General features: G+C 42.8%; 1 protein-coding gene across 16 annotated transcripts in view; it reads left to right on the top strand.

Annotated features, from left to right (window-relative positions):
- Positions 1–17,310, top strand: part of Ablim1 (actin binding LIM protein 1) — a 287,439-nt gene that overhangs the window by 161,103 nt on the left and 109,026 nt on the right. For all 16 annotated transcript variants that reach the window (XM_013515787.1, XM_013515789.1, XM_013515788.1 and 13 more), the window contains exons 3-4: positions 1,540–1,723; positions 6,081–6,190. In XM_013515787.1, coding sequence (XP_013371241.1) covers positions 1,540–1,723; positions 6,081–6,190 — 294 coding nt within the window. The remainder of the gene's footprint in view (positions 1–1,539; positions 1,724–6,080; positions 6,191–17,310) is intronic.

The raw sequence follows: 17,310 nt of genomic DNA, 5'->3' as shown, positions 1-17,310 counted from the left end.
TCTGATGCCTATCCCCCAGGATCACTTCCTGTTGCTGAAAGAATCGAGGTCAGAGTGAGGCTAGTCCCTCCCTGGGCTCCCCACGTGACCTACTTGGTAAGGAAGAAGCAGGTGTGAGAACCGTGGGGGCAGGAGGAGATGCTGGCAGGTGACAGGAGGCAGCAGGTGGTAAACAAGCTGTTTTCCAGAGAACAGGATCACAGTAGTATTTATAGGGTGGTCAGTTTCAGGCCTGATGGACTCTGGCCATAATCTTGAGTTACTTAATTATAAATTGCAAAGAAGAACGTCCTATCCGTGGAGTGTTGATCTAAACAAAGACCAGTGAGTCTGAGTGGAAAGTTCATTTGTGGGTGCTTTGTCACCTTGACTACCTTTAGTGGCTTGCAGTTAGTAAAGAGTGCTCACAGAGCGATGGGGAGGAGTTATTCTGCCAGAATCTTGCTGTGCTCAGCACTAATTCATTAGCTGCATTAATGCGTCATAGGAACTGATCAGAGGAACCCTGGAAGTGTTACGGATCCTTCAGAGAGATTTCATGATTGAATTCTGTCACCAACCCCCAACTGAATATTTTGCCTACCCTGTTGCAGGAATAAACAAGAATCACACAAGATGCTTTGCCTGAGGCCGTTAATTTTAGAAGAGTCACCTAACCTTGGCAATAGTGAAGTTAAGGTTGGAGGTTCCCAGCTTTCTCTGTTGTTTTCTAGTCATTTGGCAGTGGAAAGTCTTTGCTATCAGGGGATCCCTTTAGGCTTCATTTGTGGATAAGCTGTCACGATCTTTTCGGGTCTTGTCCGGACATGCAGCCCAGGCCCAAGATCTCCTTGTTTGTACATCTCGCAGTGCCATAACTGCTCAATATAGAAAGAGACACCAAAATGCAGACACAATATAGCATCCTCTTTTGCATGAACTTAGGGGGTGAATGACAGTTTTATTTTAGACGTGACCCCCTTTCTTTCCCCTCCGCCTGTCTGGTTCTTTCCTCTCTGTATAATATAAAATAATTAGCATATGCTATTTGCTGCACAAAGAGAAAAATTGCTGTCTATACGGAAAAGTATTTCCAGAGTGTGAAAAAATAGCTTTTGGAAATTTCAGCTACTGCTTTTGGGATAGTGGGAATTTATTACTCAACTCAGTAACAATCTTGGCCCACACCAAGCAGCTGTGTGGGCAGGCAGTGGGCACCTTTCCTAATGGCCCTGCCAGGGACACCTTTGTTCATATCTAAGCCAGCCTGAACTAGGCATATCTTTCCATCAGAGACTGGTTACCTCTGAATCTCAGACATACCACAAAAGCCATTGAGACCCAGCCAGTAGATTTTACTTGTATGAGATATTTCATAGCTCCCAAGGGGAGGGAGGAGAGGGAGAAAGCAGAGACCAACAATAAATAGCTCTTTGTACCAGTCCCCTCCCCTAGCCCCGAACCATTGAGATCATAGTGAGCAGCCAGCATTCAGTAGAAGGCAGCTGCTTCCCAGTAGCTTGGTAGATAACGACCAGATGTGAACTTGTCTTTCCACAGTGTGCGGCTGTGACCTGGCCCAAGGGGGCTTCTTCATAAAGAACGGGGAGTATCTCTGCACCCTGGACTACCAACGGATGTACGGGACCCGCTGCCATGGCTGTGGGGAGTTCGTGGAGGGTGAGGTGGTGACTGCCCTGGGCAAGACCTATCACCCCAACTGCTTTGCTTGTACGATCTGCAAGTAAGTGACCATCTTCCTCAAGTCTGTAGCTTCCTCCAGCAGGGAAACGCTGGTTTCCCCAGTAAAGCTTGAGATGTCGTCCTTTGGGCTTAAGTAGTACTTATTCTTAAAGGACCCCTTTACTGTTTTGCCTCTTCCTGCTGAATTTTCAATCTTAGTCAAAATGTAGTTGAATGAGGAAACTTTATACGTGATGTGTTCTACACAGTGACATGACTGACTTCAAGGGCCTTAAAACCAAGTCTGGAAGCAGCTCAAGGCCTCAGAACATTTTGAGTAGTAAAATCACTGGTGGAGGATTGGAAGCTGCTCAAAGGACAAAGCTTATGTGGATGTGTAAGTCCTTATGTGTGTGGCATGTGCATTTAAAATCATCCTTTTCCTGTGTCATTGGGGTTGGCAAATGATGGCCTACAGACTAAAGTAGGCCTGATACCTATTTTTGTAATGAAGTTATACTGGCGTGCAGCCACACCCATTTGTCTGAGTACTGTCCAGGGCTGCTGCGGGAGCTACAGTGGCAGAGTTGAGAAGTGGTGATGGGGACCTTATGGTTCACAAAGTCTGAGAAGATACTTATGATCTGGTCTTTTAGGGGGAAATTTGCCAAACCCTGCTATTTAGGTGTCTGGCATCAGCCAACTTTAAATCTTAGCTGCATAAATAAGCTTGATTAAAATGACCAGTCTAGGTGAAAAAGAAAAAGTAGGTGAAGTATGAGTAGGAGACTGTCGTGTTCTGGTGCTATGCATTATAGAACAGATGGGTTTGATGCCTCTAACTAGGAGACTTGCCAACAAGAGTCAGCTACTTAACTGATCAGTCTTGGTCACGCTCTCGTGCCCTGTGCACTGGGGTTCCATCTTGCTGTGCCTGGGTCCAAAACTACCTTTCAGAAGGAGATGTTTTGTTTTGCAGTGTTTCATGTTTCTAAGCCAGAAAGATAACATGCTGGAAGGGCAGATTTAATTTTGTACAATGAGTAACAAAAAACACTGATAGATAAGTCATAAGTCAGATGAAATATTTTCATAAAATTACTTTTTAATTTATTAGTACTTGTTTGTAATACGTACTGTTTACGTTCCTTGTGTACCACTGGTGTATGTACCCAGCACATCTTAATTCTTGTTTTCATCCCCTTTTCCTCCTTCCTTCTCTTGATCCCCTACCCTTTGGGAAGGATTTATCTCCCTACTTCCTACTATCTATTTTTGTTTTGCTCTTGATTGTTACTCTGAGTCTCTTGTGTAAGAGAAACCATGAGATATTTAAACATGTGTGTCCGATTCATTTCACTTAACATTATGGCCCCCTCAAGGTGCGTCCATTTTCCTACAAATGACTCAAGTTTATCTTTCTTTATGGCAGACTATTACTCCCTTGTGTTTTGAATAAAGATTAGCCCATTTCTGAATCACTGTTTTTAAAATCATAATTTAAAAATTTTGAGATTCACAAGCAGAATAGTTTTCTTACTCAGTCAAGTTCCACCCTAACATGTTTTTCAGGTTGTGACATGTAGCTGCTGAGGAGACCCAAATCTGGTTCCACTTCTTGGGCTGAGTTGAAACCTTTGTGACTGAGGTTTTCCAAGCCAGAGCTGTCTACTATTAAAAAGAAAACATGGGAGTAGGGGGTGCTATGAATAAATAAGAGTGATCCCCAAGGCGGAGTGATCACCAAAACCTCCTGGGTCTGGTGAGGCTGCAGTCCCTTTAAAAATGTCCAAAGCGCGTCCTGATTTACTAGGTTCAGGAGGGTTCGCAGCTACAAGGTTACTCAGCCCGGGTGGAAGGTGCTGGTCCAGGTAGACTCTGAGAGCCATCTGTTCTGACCCAGAGAGGTTATTGTGTTAAAGTCAGTGTAATGACGGACAAATGTAGCTCACGAGAACCTGTCCCTGAACGTTTGAGGCAGCAGAGGTGCTCACGATTGCTACAGGTTGAGTATTGCTTATTTGAAATGCTTGAGAGCAGAAGTGCCTTAGAGTTCATATTTCTCCAGGTTTGGGAGATATTTACATATACATAATGAGGTATCTTGGGGGAGAGGACCCAAGTCTAACTATGAAATTAATTTTCTCATATACAGTATATCTTATAGACTAAAGGTAATATATAGAATTTTTAGTGTACCTGCATTTTGCCTGTGACCCATCACGTGAGGTCAGGTGTGAAATTTTCCATGATGGCATCACATTGCATTCAGAATATTTCGGAATCTGGTGCATTTTGGATTTTTGGGTTAAGATTGCTCAGCCTGTACTATTCAGTGGCAGCTGCTGCTTCCAAATGATGATAACTCTATCTAAATTGGGACCTACTTGATGGCTTACTAATTACATTCACATAGAATTTAACTCGTAGTAATTCTGTGAAGTCAGTCTAGAATTACTAACTCTATTTATGGGAGTCTCAGAGTATAAGACTTATGCAGGTTAACCTTGGAAGACTGAGGTTTGAACTCAGGTTTTCTGAATCTAAATTCATTTTTTCTATTACAAATATTCATCCATACAGAAAGCAAACCTGTAAGGGCAGAGGATACAGAGGGCAGGAGGGGAAAAACTGAGAAGGGTCATCATAAAGTAGCAAAATTCCGGGTTCAGAAGGCCTGGCCCCCTGCGGAGCACTGGACTCTGGAGTATGCTGTGGGGGCTTTGTGTAGGATTCAGGTCTGAAAAAATAAGCATGGATCAGAAGCAGGTTCTGAATTCAGGCAAGCTAAGTGAGGCACCTGGGGTGCGGCATGTAAAGGGGCGCTCATTGTCATGTCATGCAAGTGCCGGTCAACCCTGGAAAATGAGTGCTTCTGTACAGGTTGGACCCCACATCCCCACTGGCCTCACCCAGGCCTTGGCCTCACCAGGGACAGAAGACCCTGTGCTTATTGTTGTGCTGAACCCGTAACTCTGACATCCTCCTTACAGAGTGGCTTTAAGGCTTTCTTTTTAACTAATGATCCTAAAATGACTGGCCCACTGACCTCACCAGAAAGTGATTGACGTTGATTACAAAGACAGGGCAGGGGCTGAGTTGGAAAACACCATCTTCACCTGCTTGTGGCCAAGTCTCCACACTGCTCCATCCAGGCAGGTCACTTACCCTCTCTGGGCCTTACCTAGAACACCACTTCTCCTTAGGACTTTTAATGTTTGGAGGTACATTAGTACCTCCATTCACAAACTTAATTCTTTTCATGATTCTGGTCGCAAACTGAATTAGACAAGAACCGAATCACATAATTTGGTTTGCAACCAGAATCATGGAAAGAATTAGGTTCGTGAACCAAGGCACCACTGCATAAAATTATAGAAACCTCTGCGTAGAGGCAACAAGCACATTTGAGGAGGTCAATCCACATTCACCTGTGCATATTTATTGCAATTAGTGACCAGCTGTTAGTTCACCTAGGGGTTACTTCAAGGAGAACAGCAGCTGTGACAGTGAAGACCAATGGCAGGGAGCTTGGGCCTGGTCGCAAGTGATTGCTTCTGACTTCGGTTTGGGATGTCTGGCTGTGAGTTTCACATTTCCTAACTGCGTACATCAGACATTTGAAAACTCACATTGATGAGGATTGCTGGCAAAGTGGCCAGCTGCAAGTCAGCAGGCATGGAAACTGCCATATCTCTGTTAATGAATGACTTTCGTTCCTAACGGTCGTCCACCGGTGACCCGAGAGCAGACACTGCTAATGTACATGCAGGATCTAATATGGTTGTAAAATGTGCTGTGATTGAGAAGTCTCCAGGGTAACAGGAAATCACCTTTCTGGAAAGAAGTTGCTACTAGTTCTTAAACAGATATTTTTATAGCCCTGGCCATTCCTCTCACTCCATAAGGGACATGGTCTCCAATACTGCGAAGCATTCAGATGTCCAGAAAGAACAAAGTCTAGCTCAGCACAGTCATCATGGAACTCTAGGCGTGGTCCCAGGGAGCCGGCAGGGTTCATGCGTGGCCAGTAACCAGTGGGGTGCAGCCCTGAGCTTCAGTTGGAACTTACGGCATTTAAAATGTTTCTTTATGAAGATTTTCCATTTGGAAATTTACAGTTCTGCGTGCCCTGTTAGGTGACTTGTTAGGACATCCCTCCACTAGCAAACGGACGTAAATCATTCTGTTTTACTGTTAAGCTGCTATAGAACCTGTGCATTCTTTTTCTCATAATGAGGTACATTTGTTTGTTTGGACCGTAGCCAGCTGGCTGGCTTGGGCATGGCTGCATTTCAGACATCTCAGCTGGCGCTCCTCTAAGAAATAAATTTGCACCTGAGGAGAGCAAGCAGAAAGAAGGAAAAAAAAAATGAAATTGCTGGAATAACGTGGAGGGGGTGTTTTTCTGTCTCCAGGCGCCCGTTTCCACCCGGAGACCGAGTCACGTTCAATGGGAGAGACTGCCTCTGCCAGCTGTGTGCCCAGCCAATGTCTTCCAGCCCTAAAGAAGCCACCTGCTCCAGCAGTAAGTGCCCATGACGCGCTGACGTGAATGCTCTTGTAGCGCCCTCTGGCGGGTCCCACCCCTTTGGGAAAACTTGTTAGCTAGAACCAAGACAGGTCCTATCTAGGGCATGTTCCTTTGAAAAATGTCATGGCTGGTAAAACCCACGCAAGGAGAAGCGTCTTCGCTATGTCACAGAGCTGGGCATCACCCTGCCAGTGTTGAATGTCATGGTAAAGTAATTGTAAGGCTTTACATTGCAAATGACCTTCTCCACCGTGGAGGTTGAAATGCAGGAATGCCTGGCAAGGATGTGACTGGTTGCTTTGTGTGTTAAAATAGCTGTCTCTGCTTCCCTAAGGTGCAAGGTGGGTGGTTTCTACTAGGGCTTCAATAAATGCTTTATTAAATAATTCACCTGGAGGGGTTCTGACATTTATTCATTTAACAGTTTGCTGATGTAGGGAATGATGTACTTACCTACAGTGAGTACTGGTTTTAAAGGTGGAGAAAGACCAGTGAGCAAATAAACCTCTCCCGTCCTCAAGAAGCTTGCGTTCTAGTGAGAGCACAGGGACAGGTGCATACACAGAACTATCTAGTACGCGAACAGTATTAAAGCGGGAAGGGAATTTATATGAGGCAATCAGAGATCTTTCTCAAATGGTGACACCTAAAGAGAGATTTGAAAAAGTGAGGGCAAGTTATACGTGTGCCAGGGATTTGCATGTATTTATGATACAGTCTCATGTGAACTGTGGGAATCCAAAGAGAACCAAGTCTTTTTCCCTCTCCCCTGAAATAGGAGCCAGTTGCCCTCTCTTCTAATATAGACTTTGGAAATAATATTTTGTAGATCAGTTGATAACTTTTATAAGTCAGCGTGTTCTGAACTCTGGGCACCAGGTTAGGAAGTTTGGCTTCATCTCTTTCCTGGAGCTTTAGGAGTTGGACCTGAGGTTGACCTTGGTTTCTGTGGAGTTTGCCAGTCCTTGGAAGACCAAGAATCAATCCCCTTTAGGTTCTGTGAGGCTTAATGCATAAGGATGAGTAACTCATTTCTATTCCAAATCTTCCCATTAAAGTGGAACCTTATACTTGTTAAAAATAAGAATGTTATAATCGAAGCATTTGCATAGAAATTGGATTTTGACCACTGGGAGGAAAGAAGGAAATACACATGTCAGTGCCTCTTTCAGCACACATGACAGGATCCTATGGCTTTATAGGACCTACTGGTAAGTGACGGCCGCCTGAGGAGGACAAGCACTGTGATCCTAGGTCCCCAGTCCTTCATGGTGCTAATTACACCTCAGGCACCAGAGACACAGTGAGCCCCAGGTGGCTGGGAGGTGACGCAGGGTGGAAATAGTCATCCCATCCTTCAGGAGCGCTTGTTATGAAAGTACATTACCAAAAAATTTGGAAGATTCTTCAGTCTAGTTAAGAAAAATAGGATTTTCTGAGCGCTAGGATGTAATGACAGCTGTAGCAGAGGCTCATGTCAACAAGGCCTGTAACAGGAATGACTGCGTTCCCAAATTGTGTGAAGTTCTTTAGTCCAGCTATCTGCTGCTAGGTGGGAAGTGAGACCCACGGGTGTACTCACGGTTGCACTATCCATGATAATGTACGTGGGTTGCAGGTCTTTTAAGCCCTAGATTTTTGCTACTTTGTTTCATCTAACACTCCTCATTGTTTGGCTTAGGAAACAGAAGCAAATTCTTTAAAGGCTTCCAGCCTTCTCTGGTCACATGATTTAGGAACTGTGTTTCCTTCTAATAGCCCCACCAAAATGATCATTTTAATCGTAAAAGGTTTTGGGTTTGAGCCAGCCATGGTAGTGCACACCTGTAATCCTAGTACTTGGGAAGCTGGGGCAGGAGGGTTACCATAATTTTGAGGCCATAGTGGGCTATCCATTGAGTTCAAGGCCAGCCTGAATTACATAGTGAGCCTTGTCCAAAAAACTAAAGAAAACAATTTGGCTTCATCTATATTTTCTAATTTTATATAATATACATATTATACACGTTAAAAAAAGAACACCGTAAATGAAAACTTAATCAAATCTAAGTCCATTGCATTTTAGTACATTTAACAATAATTGCTTATGTGCAAATTGTTGGGCCAAGTGATATTTTCTCCTTGCTTCCACTAAATGAGACCTCATTTCTATGCAACTGATTTGGTCAGAGCATTTTTTTTTTAAGAAGTGCTTATCTATTTAGACAAGTATTCAAAGCCATTTATAGGGTGTGTGGGTGTCTATGAGAAAGAGAATTTTTAAATATGGGTACACATATGCAGAATACCCAAACTAGACAGGCACAGAAATACCAGAGCAATAGGAATTTTCAGCAAGTTGCTGAAATTTCATTGGAGCACAGTTAGAAAACATTCAGTTATTATTTGTAGTTCTCCAAGAATTGCCCTATATGTCAAACTATCCTGGTATTCTCTTTTTTGTTTGTTTGTTTGTATTGTTTTTGTTTTTGACTTTTTCAGCTTGGCAGGGAGCTTCCTAACTAAAAACAGAAAATGACCTTTTTAAGGGTGAAATTTCTCCTTAATAATGTTCACAGAGTCCTAGAAACATATCTGAGAGCAAGGTCCTATTTTCCCTTTAAAATACTCTCTCCAGAAATGAGTTTGCTCTTCTGAACTAGAGTTTTATTTCGTATTCTGTGGCTAGTTCCCATGGTCACTGAATAGGACATGAAAACCCATGAAAGGGGGAGAAGCAGGGACAAGTGGAAACAAGCTAAGGCCAGGACGTAATGAAAATGTGCACAAAATACTTTCCCTTTGAGCTTACTGAATGAAGGTGTAGTGTTCCTATTTCCCCTGCTCAGTGGCTACTCTGTCTGCATTGCCCTAACTCAGGAGACCTCTCTCAGGACCTCCATTTTCCCTACCAAAGTTCTTCTAATCTGTACCTCTGGTTTCTTCAAGAATCGTACACATAGAACTTAATGGTGGGCCAGGCGTTGTTTACATTAGTAACCTTTTTAATTCCCATAGCAACACTATGGGTTGGTACTAACACTGTTCCTTTTTCACAAATGAAGGTGAAGTAGTTTGCTCAAGGTCACACAGGCCCACAGACAGGGGCTCCAGACGCCATATCCCTTTCCCTGTCACATTTATTTCACCACGTGTGCTGGACCTCATAGCAGTGACCTGTCTTGTCTGCAGATGACCTGCATGTCATTATTCCAAGACTGCGCACCCTCTTTATGCCACCATTGCCTCCCTGTAGTATCAGGGTTTGTTGAATGGAAACCCTCAGAAAATTATTCCTAGAAGCACTACTTAAAAGATTACTGCCTCTGATTAGTTAAAATGATTGCAGCATCCATTTTAATGTAATTTCAGTTCAATAAGCAATCAACATGACCTCAAATGGAGAGAGTAGTAGATGGTGCTTCCTAGAGTGATGAGGAGCATTAATTTATCTGTTTTACTGGCTGATTCACACTTTTTAAAAAATATCACTAATAGAAGACATGATTATCTGTCATTATTCTTGGTACAAGTCTCCAAAGTGTAATCCATCCCATTCTTCATTTATTGACTAGGACCTGAGGGACTGGGTTTCCATGGGCTATGGAGTGGTATGAGAGGGAAGTGTGAGCATGTGTGTGCATGTGTGTGTGCACGCGCGCGAGCGTAGGGAGTTGGGTTCAGACTGTGGTTTCTTCCACGGCTCCTTTCTATTTCAGGCACCTGAGCAGGAGTGGGCTGCTGTCTACCATCACCCTTTCCATTTCAAAGGGTGTCTGACTAGTGTCTGATTGCGTGTGGGTTTAGCGGACTGACATGATGAGCACCCACACACAAATACACCCAAGCCCGTCTTTCTTTCTCCCTCCTCTCTAAAAACCTCTATATATAGCAGCATCATTATTTTAACTGCCGTTGGAACTCTCACAGGTATCAGGGAAAATGCTGTAGTGGGGCTGAATTTAAATCATTCCAGATAGAGTCATGTGCATATTTTCAAAGGGGAGGAAGACATTTTCAATTATTTTACTTTAATGTTTGGTGCCATAGCTTTTCATCATTGCAAGATCATTTTCATTTATCTTCATGTTCTCTCTCAAAACATCTTTTGCGAGTTGAGTGGGAGTTGTCTGCTGAGGCACCTAAGAGTAGCTGGAGGGGTAAAGCCTCTTACCGGGGCCAGGTCCTGACTCCTCCACCTCCTGTCAGTCTCTACCTCTCTGTCTTCCATTTTCCTATCTGTTAAATAGGATAGTAATAAGTACCTACCCTGTAGGATTACATAAACAAATATATTAAAATGCTGGTTACTTATTATTTACTAACAATGCTGTCACTTACAATTCAGGCATTGATTTCTGAATTTTTATGGAGGCCAGCCCCCATTTTTTTGTGGAACTTCTTTTTTTCATCTACGGTTCATGCCAGCTGCATTTATCCACTCATCTGATATTTTCTACCAACATAAAAACCAAGAAAGGCCAGTACACGTCCCCACACATAGCCCATGGATTTTTGGAGTTTGACCCATAGTGATGTATTTTATGGCTGGATCCCCAAACAGGTCTGCCCTGCCTGCTTTAGACACATTCTTGCTGTAGGACAAAATGGCAGAGGGGGCTTGTCAGGGCCTGCTGAAGAGTGCGGGTCCTCACAGGTTGTTGGCTGGCTCTAATCTCTGCTCTTCCACTTACAGGGTATGTGGCTGTCTTAGTTACTTTTCTCTCATTGCTGAGACAAAATACCCAACATCCAAAGTTAAAGGGGGAAAGGTTTATTTGGCCCATAGTTTGTGAAGGTTTCACTCTGTAATCCTCTGGCTAAAAGGTAGAGTGGCACGTGGTAGAGGGGCAACAGTCCATGGCAGTGGAAGACAGCAGAAGCAACAAGAGTAAAAGGGAGGAACAAGCCTCTTTTCCTACCTTATATTGTATGCAGGCTACCTGCCCTAGGATGGGTATAGCACTCACACCCCCAATCCCAGCACTAGGCAATGAACCAATCACAAACTCTAGATTCAGCTGCCTCTGAAAAGCCTGCCCCCATGACTGCATGAGGCTTTGGAGGGACACCCAGACATAGACCATAACAGCATAACAGTGGCATTTAGATCCCAGTCTCTTTACATCTCCATTTCTTTACCTATAAAAATGGGAAACAAACAGTAATCATTTCTTTGTCACTGAGTTGTTGTGGAGATTAATATAAGTAAAGTACAGTGAGCACATAGAAGTTTGAGCCATAACGTTTCAAAGCAGTTGTGGGACTAGATCCAGATGTATTCAGAATCAGAAAGGAAACAAAGACATGGACAGAGCATAAAGGATAAGAACCCTGACTCTCTATTTCACCATGCCTGGATTTGGATGCAATCCTACCTCTTCCCAGCCATGTAGCTTTAGGTGAACAATCTGATGTCTCAGAACCTCAATGCCTTCATCTGCAGCTTGGAAAACAGCTGCTTCATGAGAAACAGCAGTCTGAAGAGGAAGGGAGCTTGAAGAAGTAGTGCAGGAGACCTCAGTTAGAACAAAGGCTTTGCTGTTCTGATAAGTGACCTTGAATCTCCTAACTTGGCCTGAGACGTGGACTTGAAAGGACCTAGCAACAGGGCCACATCTAGGGAGGCCTGAGGAGTTTATCATGGAGCACTCCCAAGAATGGTTTTTAATCTAGAGCATGACCAGATTTAAAAAAAAAAAAAAAAACACTCTAGAAAGATCAAGATGTTGATGGTGATAGTGGGATGCAAAATCCATGACCTGAGATCAGGTACCAGGAGACAGGGGGGTTTGTGGTTCCAAGCAATGTTTGTGAGAAATGATGATTAGGGGAAGTGAAAGGACCACGGTAAAGAAAGATATAGAATTCTATTCATTCAAAAAGCACTTTACTGATTACCTACTGAATTCCACGTGCTGCTTTACAACCAGATAAATGCTTTATGACACAGTTCACATGTTACATTACTGTGATACATTTATCGCAATGAAGCAGTACAACAAAGAAACCGTGGAAGATCCAGGTGTAGTGGGGCATGGCTGTAATTCCAAACCTCTGGGAGGCTGAGGTAGGAGGATCACAAATTTGAGCCCAGCCTTGGTAGTCTAGCAAGACCATCTCAAAATAAAAAAGGGCTGGGGATGTAGCTCAGTGTGGAGGCCCCAGGTTCAATCCCTAGTACAATGAAAGAAAGGAAAGGAAGGAAGGAAGGGAGGAGGAAGGGAAGAAGGGAGGGAAGGAAAGAGGTAGAGAGAGAGAAAGAGAGAGAGAGGGAGGAAAGGAACCGTGGGTGTATAGATTGATATGTAACATTGCATCATAGTTTTATGTGTGTGCCCTCCTCCACTCCCAAGATAATGAACCCACTGAATGCAAGGATCCTATTACGTTTCTTATGCAAGGCCCAGCACATCAAATCCTGGATAAACATGCAGGAAATTGAACCAAAATATTCTCTATCTTAAAAGATAAATTCCTGTCTTCTGTTTTCTTTAAATATTTTATTTTTATTGGTTCCTATTTGCAGTACATTATGCTTACATTTCTCGTGGGAAGTTGGTATGAAGACATAATATAGCTTAATTCTTTTCTTCATCCCTTGTTTCTCTCCTCTCCCTTTTCCCTCCCTCCTTTTCTTGGCCCTTTTCCCTTTTGCAGAAAAAGTCTGTCTTCCTGTTTCCTCTTAATCTCTTACTTTGCTCTTTAATTATTTATGCTTTGGGTTTATCATGTGTGAGAAACCATGTGATATTTAAGTTTTTGCGTCTGATTTATTTCACGTAACATTATGGCCTCCAGTCTCCTCTGTTTAAATGATCTGTTTTAAGTATTTACTGTAAAACAGTACAAACAGTGCAAAAAAGTGCAAAGATGATGATAAAAAGTGTCTGAAGTTCCGTCACCCAGAGCTCATCTCCAAGGGCATTCTGATGAACATTCTTCTGGATATTTCTCTCAGTGCTTCGGACGTGTATAATTACAGACATGCGCGACATTTCCCATCTCATTTTGTTCATGTGCCTTCTTTCCCAAAAAAAAGCACTTAATTCTTCTAGGTGTTAAAAAGCTGAAACCTTTGAATTTCCCTGGGCGCCTTGGCAGCAGAGGGCCTGTGTCCTGGCTAGGCTGTGACTTGCATTTCCTTTACTGAAGTTACTGCCATGTAGCCCTGCTATTTCACAGTGCATTTATCCCACTAAACTACCTACTTAATAGTGAGACGGATATATATTCTTTTGTTTTTGTAAATAGCACTGTACACATACTAAACAAATAAACGTGGATTTCGTGAGTACATTAATAGCGTCCCAGGAGAGCTTTCGTGGGAATAAGTCGTGGCTTCCAGGGTGCAATGCTGGGGTCTGAAACTGCTGCTTCAGTGAAGATGGCTTTGTGGTTCAGTACAGCTTCTACTTAGGTGCATGAGGAATTAAGCACATTGCTGTGTTAAACTCACTTTTATTTTCTCATCTCCCAGCACTTTTCTCTAATAAAAAGTAGAACAGTCAGTGATTGCTTCAGATAAATGTTTTGATCACAGAATCACAAGTTTTAAAGAAAACTTGTGCAGTGCAGTATGTCTCCTCAGCCTTAAGTGTCACAGTGGATGGCCAGCCACACCTCTCTAAGCCTTTGGCTTGAAGGACAGGGGTCTGACCTAGGGTGGCAGTTTGAGTGTTGGTCTACGGGGTACAGGGGTAGCGTTTGGATTTTGTGTAGTAGCCAGAGGTTCATTGCAGAGAGACAAGGTCTGTTACAAAGAGAAATGCTAATATTCAGAGTTTTCAGGCTGAAATCTATAACAATTATGAGTCAGGGAAAGATCCCTTAAGATGATTTAACTTGAGCCTGAGTTATCTGGGTTGTAAGAATGAAAAGAAAGTTCTTGGTTTATAAGAAATGAGTACTAGGGAAAGATTGATTTACCAAGTGTTTTCGGTGGATGGAAAGATAATGGCATTTTGTTATTTGCTGTTTCCACTTCAGTGGAGATATATGTCTTACACAATAGGCCCATAACTTGTAACTTACCAGTAAAACTCGAATTTAGCAGCTAGAACAGCAATCATTTCCTGGTTTAATTTTTAAATAGAAGTAAAAACTTAGCCGTTCAAAAAGGCTGCTGTATATAGCTATAGTTGAATATTCCTACAGATCTTCCCTGGATGGATGTTGGAGAAATTACTATTATTAGTTGCTCCTAGATAAGGAGAAAGGAAATGAGGTAGCTGAGGACAGGGAAGGAAGGAAAATGATTTTTACTGTATGGGAAAAAAATTGTTTCACATATATTTTTACATATGTGAAACTAAAGTCTATTAAAAATAACACTAATTTTAGAAAAGAAAATTGCCTATTTCAAGCTGCAGGCTTGCTGCAGTTTGCTCTTGCAATGACCTTTAAGCCTGTGTATTGTCTGTTCACAAAAAGTACTGAAACTGACATTCGACACCTTCTTTTCTTCTTCCTGTATGTGGAATATAGTAAACGAACCGAAGTTTGCTAATGAGTCTCAATCTGAGATGCTGACGTAGAACCTCAAGTATGACTTCCTCTTTGGCAAGAGCCTATCTATACTGGGAAACCACAGCCAGTTAAAGATTTATCATAAAACTCTTCATAAGGCTAAAGTTTACAACTAAATTAGGGAAATCAGCTCAAGAGCAAGCCTTCTGGGCATAATTTTTTTTTTTATTGAGGTGAAATTTACAGAGCATGAAATTAACCATTTTAAAGTGACCATTGCAGTGGCCTTTAGTGCAGCCACGAAATGCCACGTCTGTCTAATCTCAAAATGTACTCAGCACCCTAGAAGAAAACCTTACATGCAATAAGTAGTTATTTCCTATTCCGCTCTTCTCTCTGCTGACAACCACCAATCTGCTTTCTGTCTATGTGGATTTGCCTATTCTGGATATTTTATGCAAATGAAGTGATGTAGCCTTCTGTGTCTGTGTCTTCATTTACTGTAATATGTCCCTAGTTTTTCTAGGGGGTAGCATTTATTGGTATTTCATTTCTTTTTTTGTGCCTGATATTCCATCATATGGCTGTACCGTATTTTGTTTATTCATTCATCTGTTAATGGACATTTGGGTCATTTCCATCTTTGGCTCTTGTGAACACTGCTTCAGTGAACATGCACTACAAATATTTGTCTGGGTAATTGACTTTTGAGTGCAATTTGGTGCAATTTCACTTGAGCTTTGCTAAAAACTATCCCAAATCTTGAAAGCAGTGGCCGCCAGTTTTCTTTTCTCTTTCTTTCTTTCTTTTCTGGTTCTTTTTGTTTGTTTGTTTTTGTTTTTGTTTTTCATTTTTTTGAGACAGTGTCTCACTTTGTAGTTCAGGCTGGTCTTGAGCTCACTGTGTAGCCCAGGCTGGCTTTGAACCCACCTCAGTCACCTGAGTGCTGGGGTTACAGGCATGCGCCCCTACGCTTGGCCATGGCCACCAATTTTCCAGTCCTTTTCCAGAAATTACTGTCACCAGTGTTCACAGTGTGGCTGAGCGTGGCCCAAGCATTCTTGAATGGCCTGCGGTGAGTGCAGGGAATAGTCCTCATTCTGGGGTGTCTGTCTTGCTCTGTCTCCCAAATTGTGTTCCCTCCCTTTTCCTCCCCATTTTCTTCCTCTGTTGCTGATGTGAGCAGATGACTATGCAGCCATTGCTCAACTTGCTGGTAGAAATTTGCCCTCCAGGGGCTGGGGATTTAGCTCAGCAGCAAAAGCGCCTGCCCGGCAAGCGCAAGGTCGTGAGTTCGGTTCCCGGTACCAGAGAAAAACCAAAAAAAAAAAAAAAAAAAAGAAATTTGCCCTCCAATTTCCAAACTCTCCAGCAAAACAGATACCAGCTGAGGACATAAGCTTTGAGTTTCGGCCACATTAGCTCTTTCTGCAGAAAGATATGTAGCCGTTGTCTTTTGAGGGCTAGCTCAGGCACGTCTGGGTTGTATACTGTAAGCAGAAAGGAGATCTTCTTGCAGCACACAAAGGCCTATAAGTAGAGGCTGTGCTTGGTGAGCAAACTCCTGTGCTATCCGGAAGGCGACCCCATGGTGAGCATGCCCTTTCTGCTGAAGCCATGACCTGAACTTTTCACCCGTGCACTTGGAAATCAGTATCCTTGAGGTTATCACATGATCATAGCCTTTCCTGAGAGCCTCCCATGATCGGCTTTGTTTCTGCAGCTTCCTGCCTTCCTCTAGCTATATGAGTAGCGCATTCAGGGATGATAGAATTGTACTTTCTTCCAATGGTGTTTGCATCACCCAAAACAGTGGTGAGTAGCCAGTTGGGACAGATGGAGTTGGGGCTGTCTACAGCCTTTCTTCTGTTTCTTTAGTGATCACCATCACGCCTCGTAGCACTAGCCATAGGATTCCTGCTTAATCCGTTCTTAATAAATTAACAGAGAAGGAAGGACCCCTGGCCGTGATTGTAGAAAAGAAAACACATTTTAAAGGAGAGGCCTTCTTGACCTTGAAAATTCATGGTACGCCTCATGGCATTCTGTAGCAACTGGCTTACAGGTTTTGACTAGGAAATGTGAAGGATATAAATAGTCTATATTTATGAAAACTATGACCAAAGGAAACATAGGCTACGTTGCCAAATATTAAATGTTAGCCAGCTTAGAGGGTGGCCGCTGCCGGGCGACTGCCAGTCTAATAAAGGTTGACCTGTTGCTATTATGGCCCCTGAAAACTTGTTCATTGTGTGGAGTTGTTTTCCAAAGACAACAAGAACCTTCCCTTAAAATAGCATGTCAGAGGCTGCTCTGGCTTGTGATGTTTCCATTATGGCCATTCGGACAGCAAAGTGGACAACTGACCTCGGTGGGGACATGGGTGATTATGGAAAGTCTAATTCAAGGTCATGTACCCCGGCACAACATGAGCCTTTCAGAATCACTCTGGGTGATTTTTAGCATCAGCGACGTGAATTACTTATATTGTTTGAGACCCGCCCCCTCCCCCCTAGAGTGGTAACACATTGTGCCTATGTGACAGTTCCACTCCCCCCTATCTGGTATTGGTCTTCTAATCTTGAGTTGCTTTTTTGACTAATGGCAGAATAGAATTCAGGAGTTAAAAATAATAAGTTTTAAAAATAATAAATGAAAAGTGCTTT

Source organism: Chinchilla lanigera, unplaced genomic scaffold, assembly GCF_000276665.1.
Source record: "Chinchilla lanigera isolate Chin_1 unplaced genomic scaffold, ChiLan1.0 scaffold00030, whole genome shotgun sequence".
NCBI classification, from domain to species: Eukaryota; Metazoa; Chordata; class Mammalia; order Rodentia; family Chinchillidae; genus Chinchilla; species Chinchilla lanigera.
Note: the sequence above shows the minus strand (reverse complement) of the source record. Positions and strands in the feature narration are given on the sequence as shown.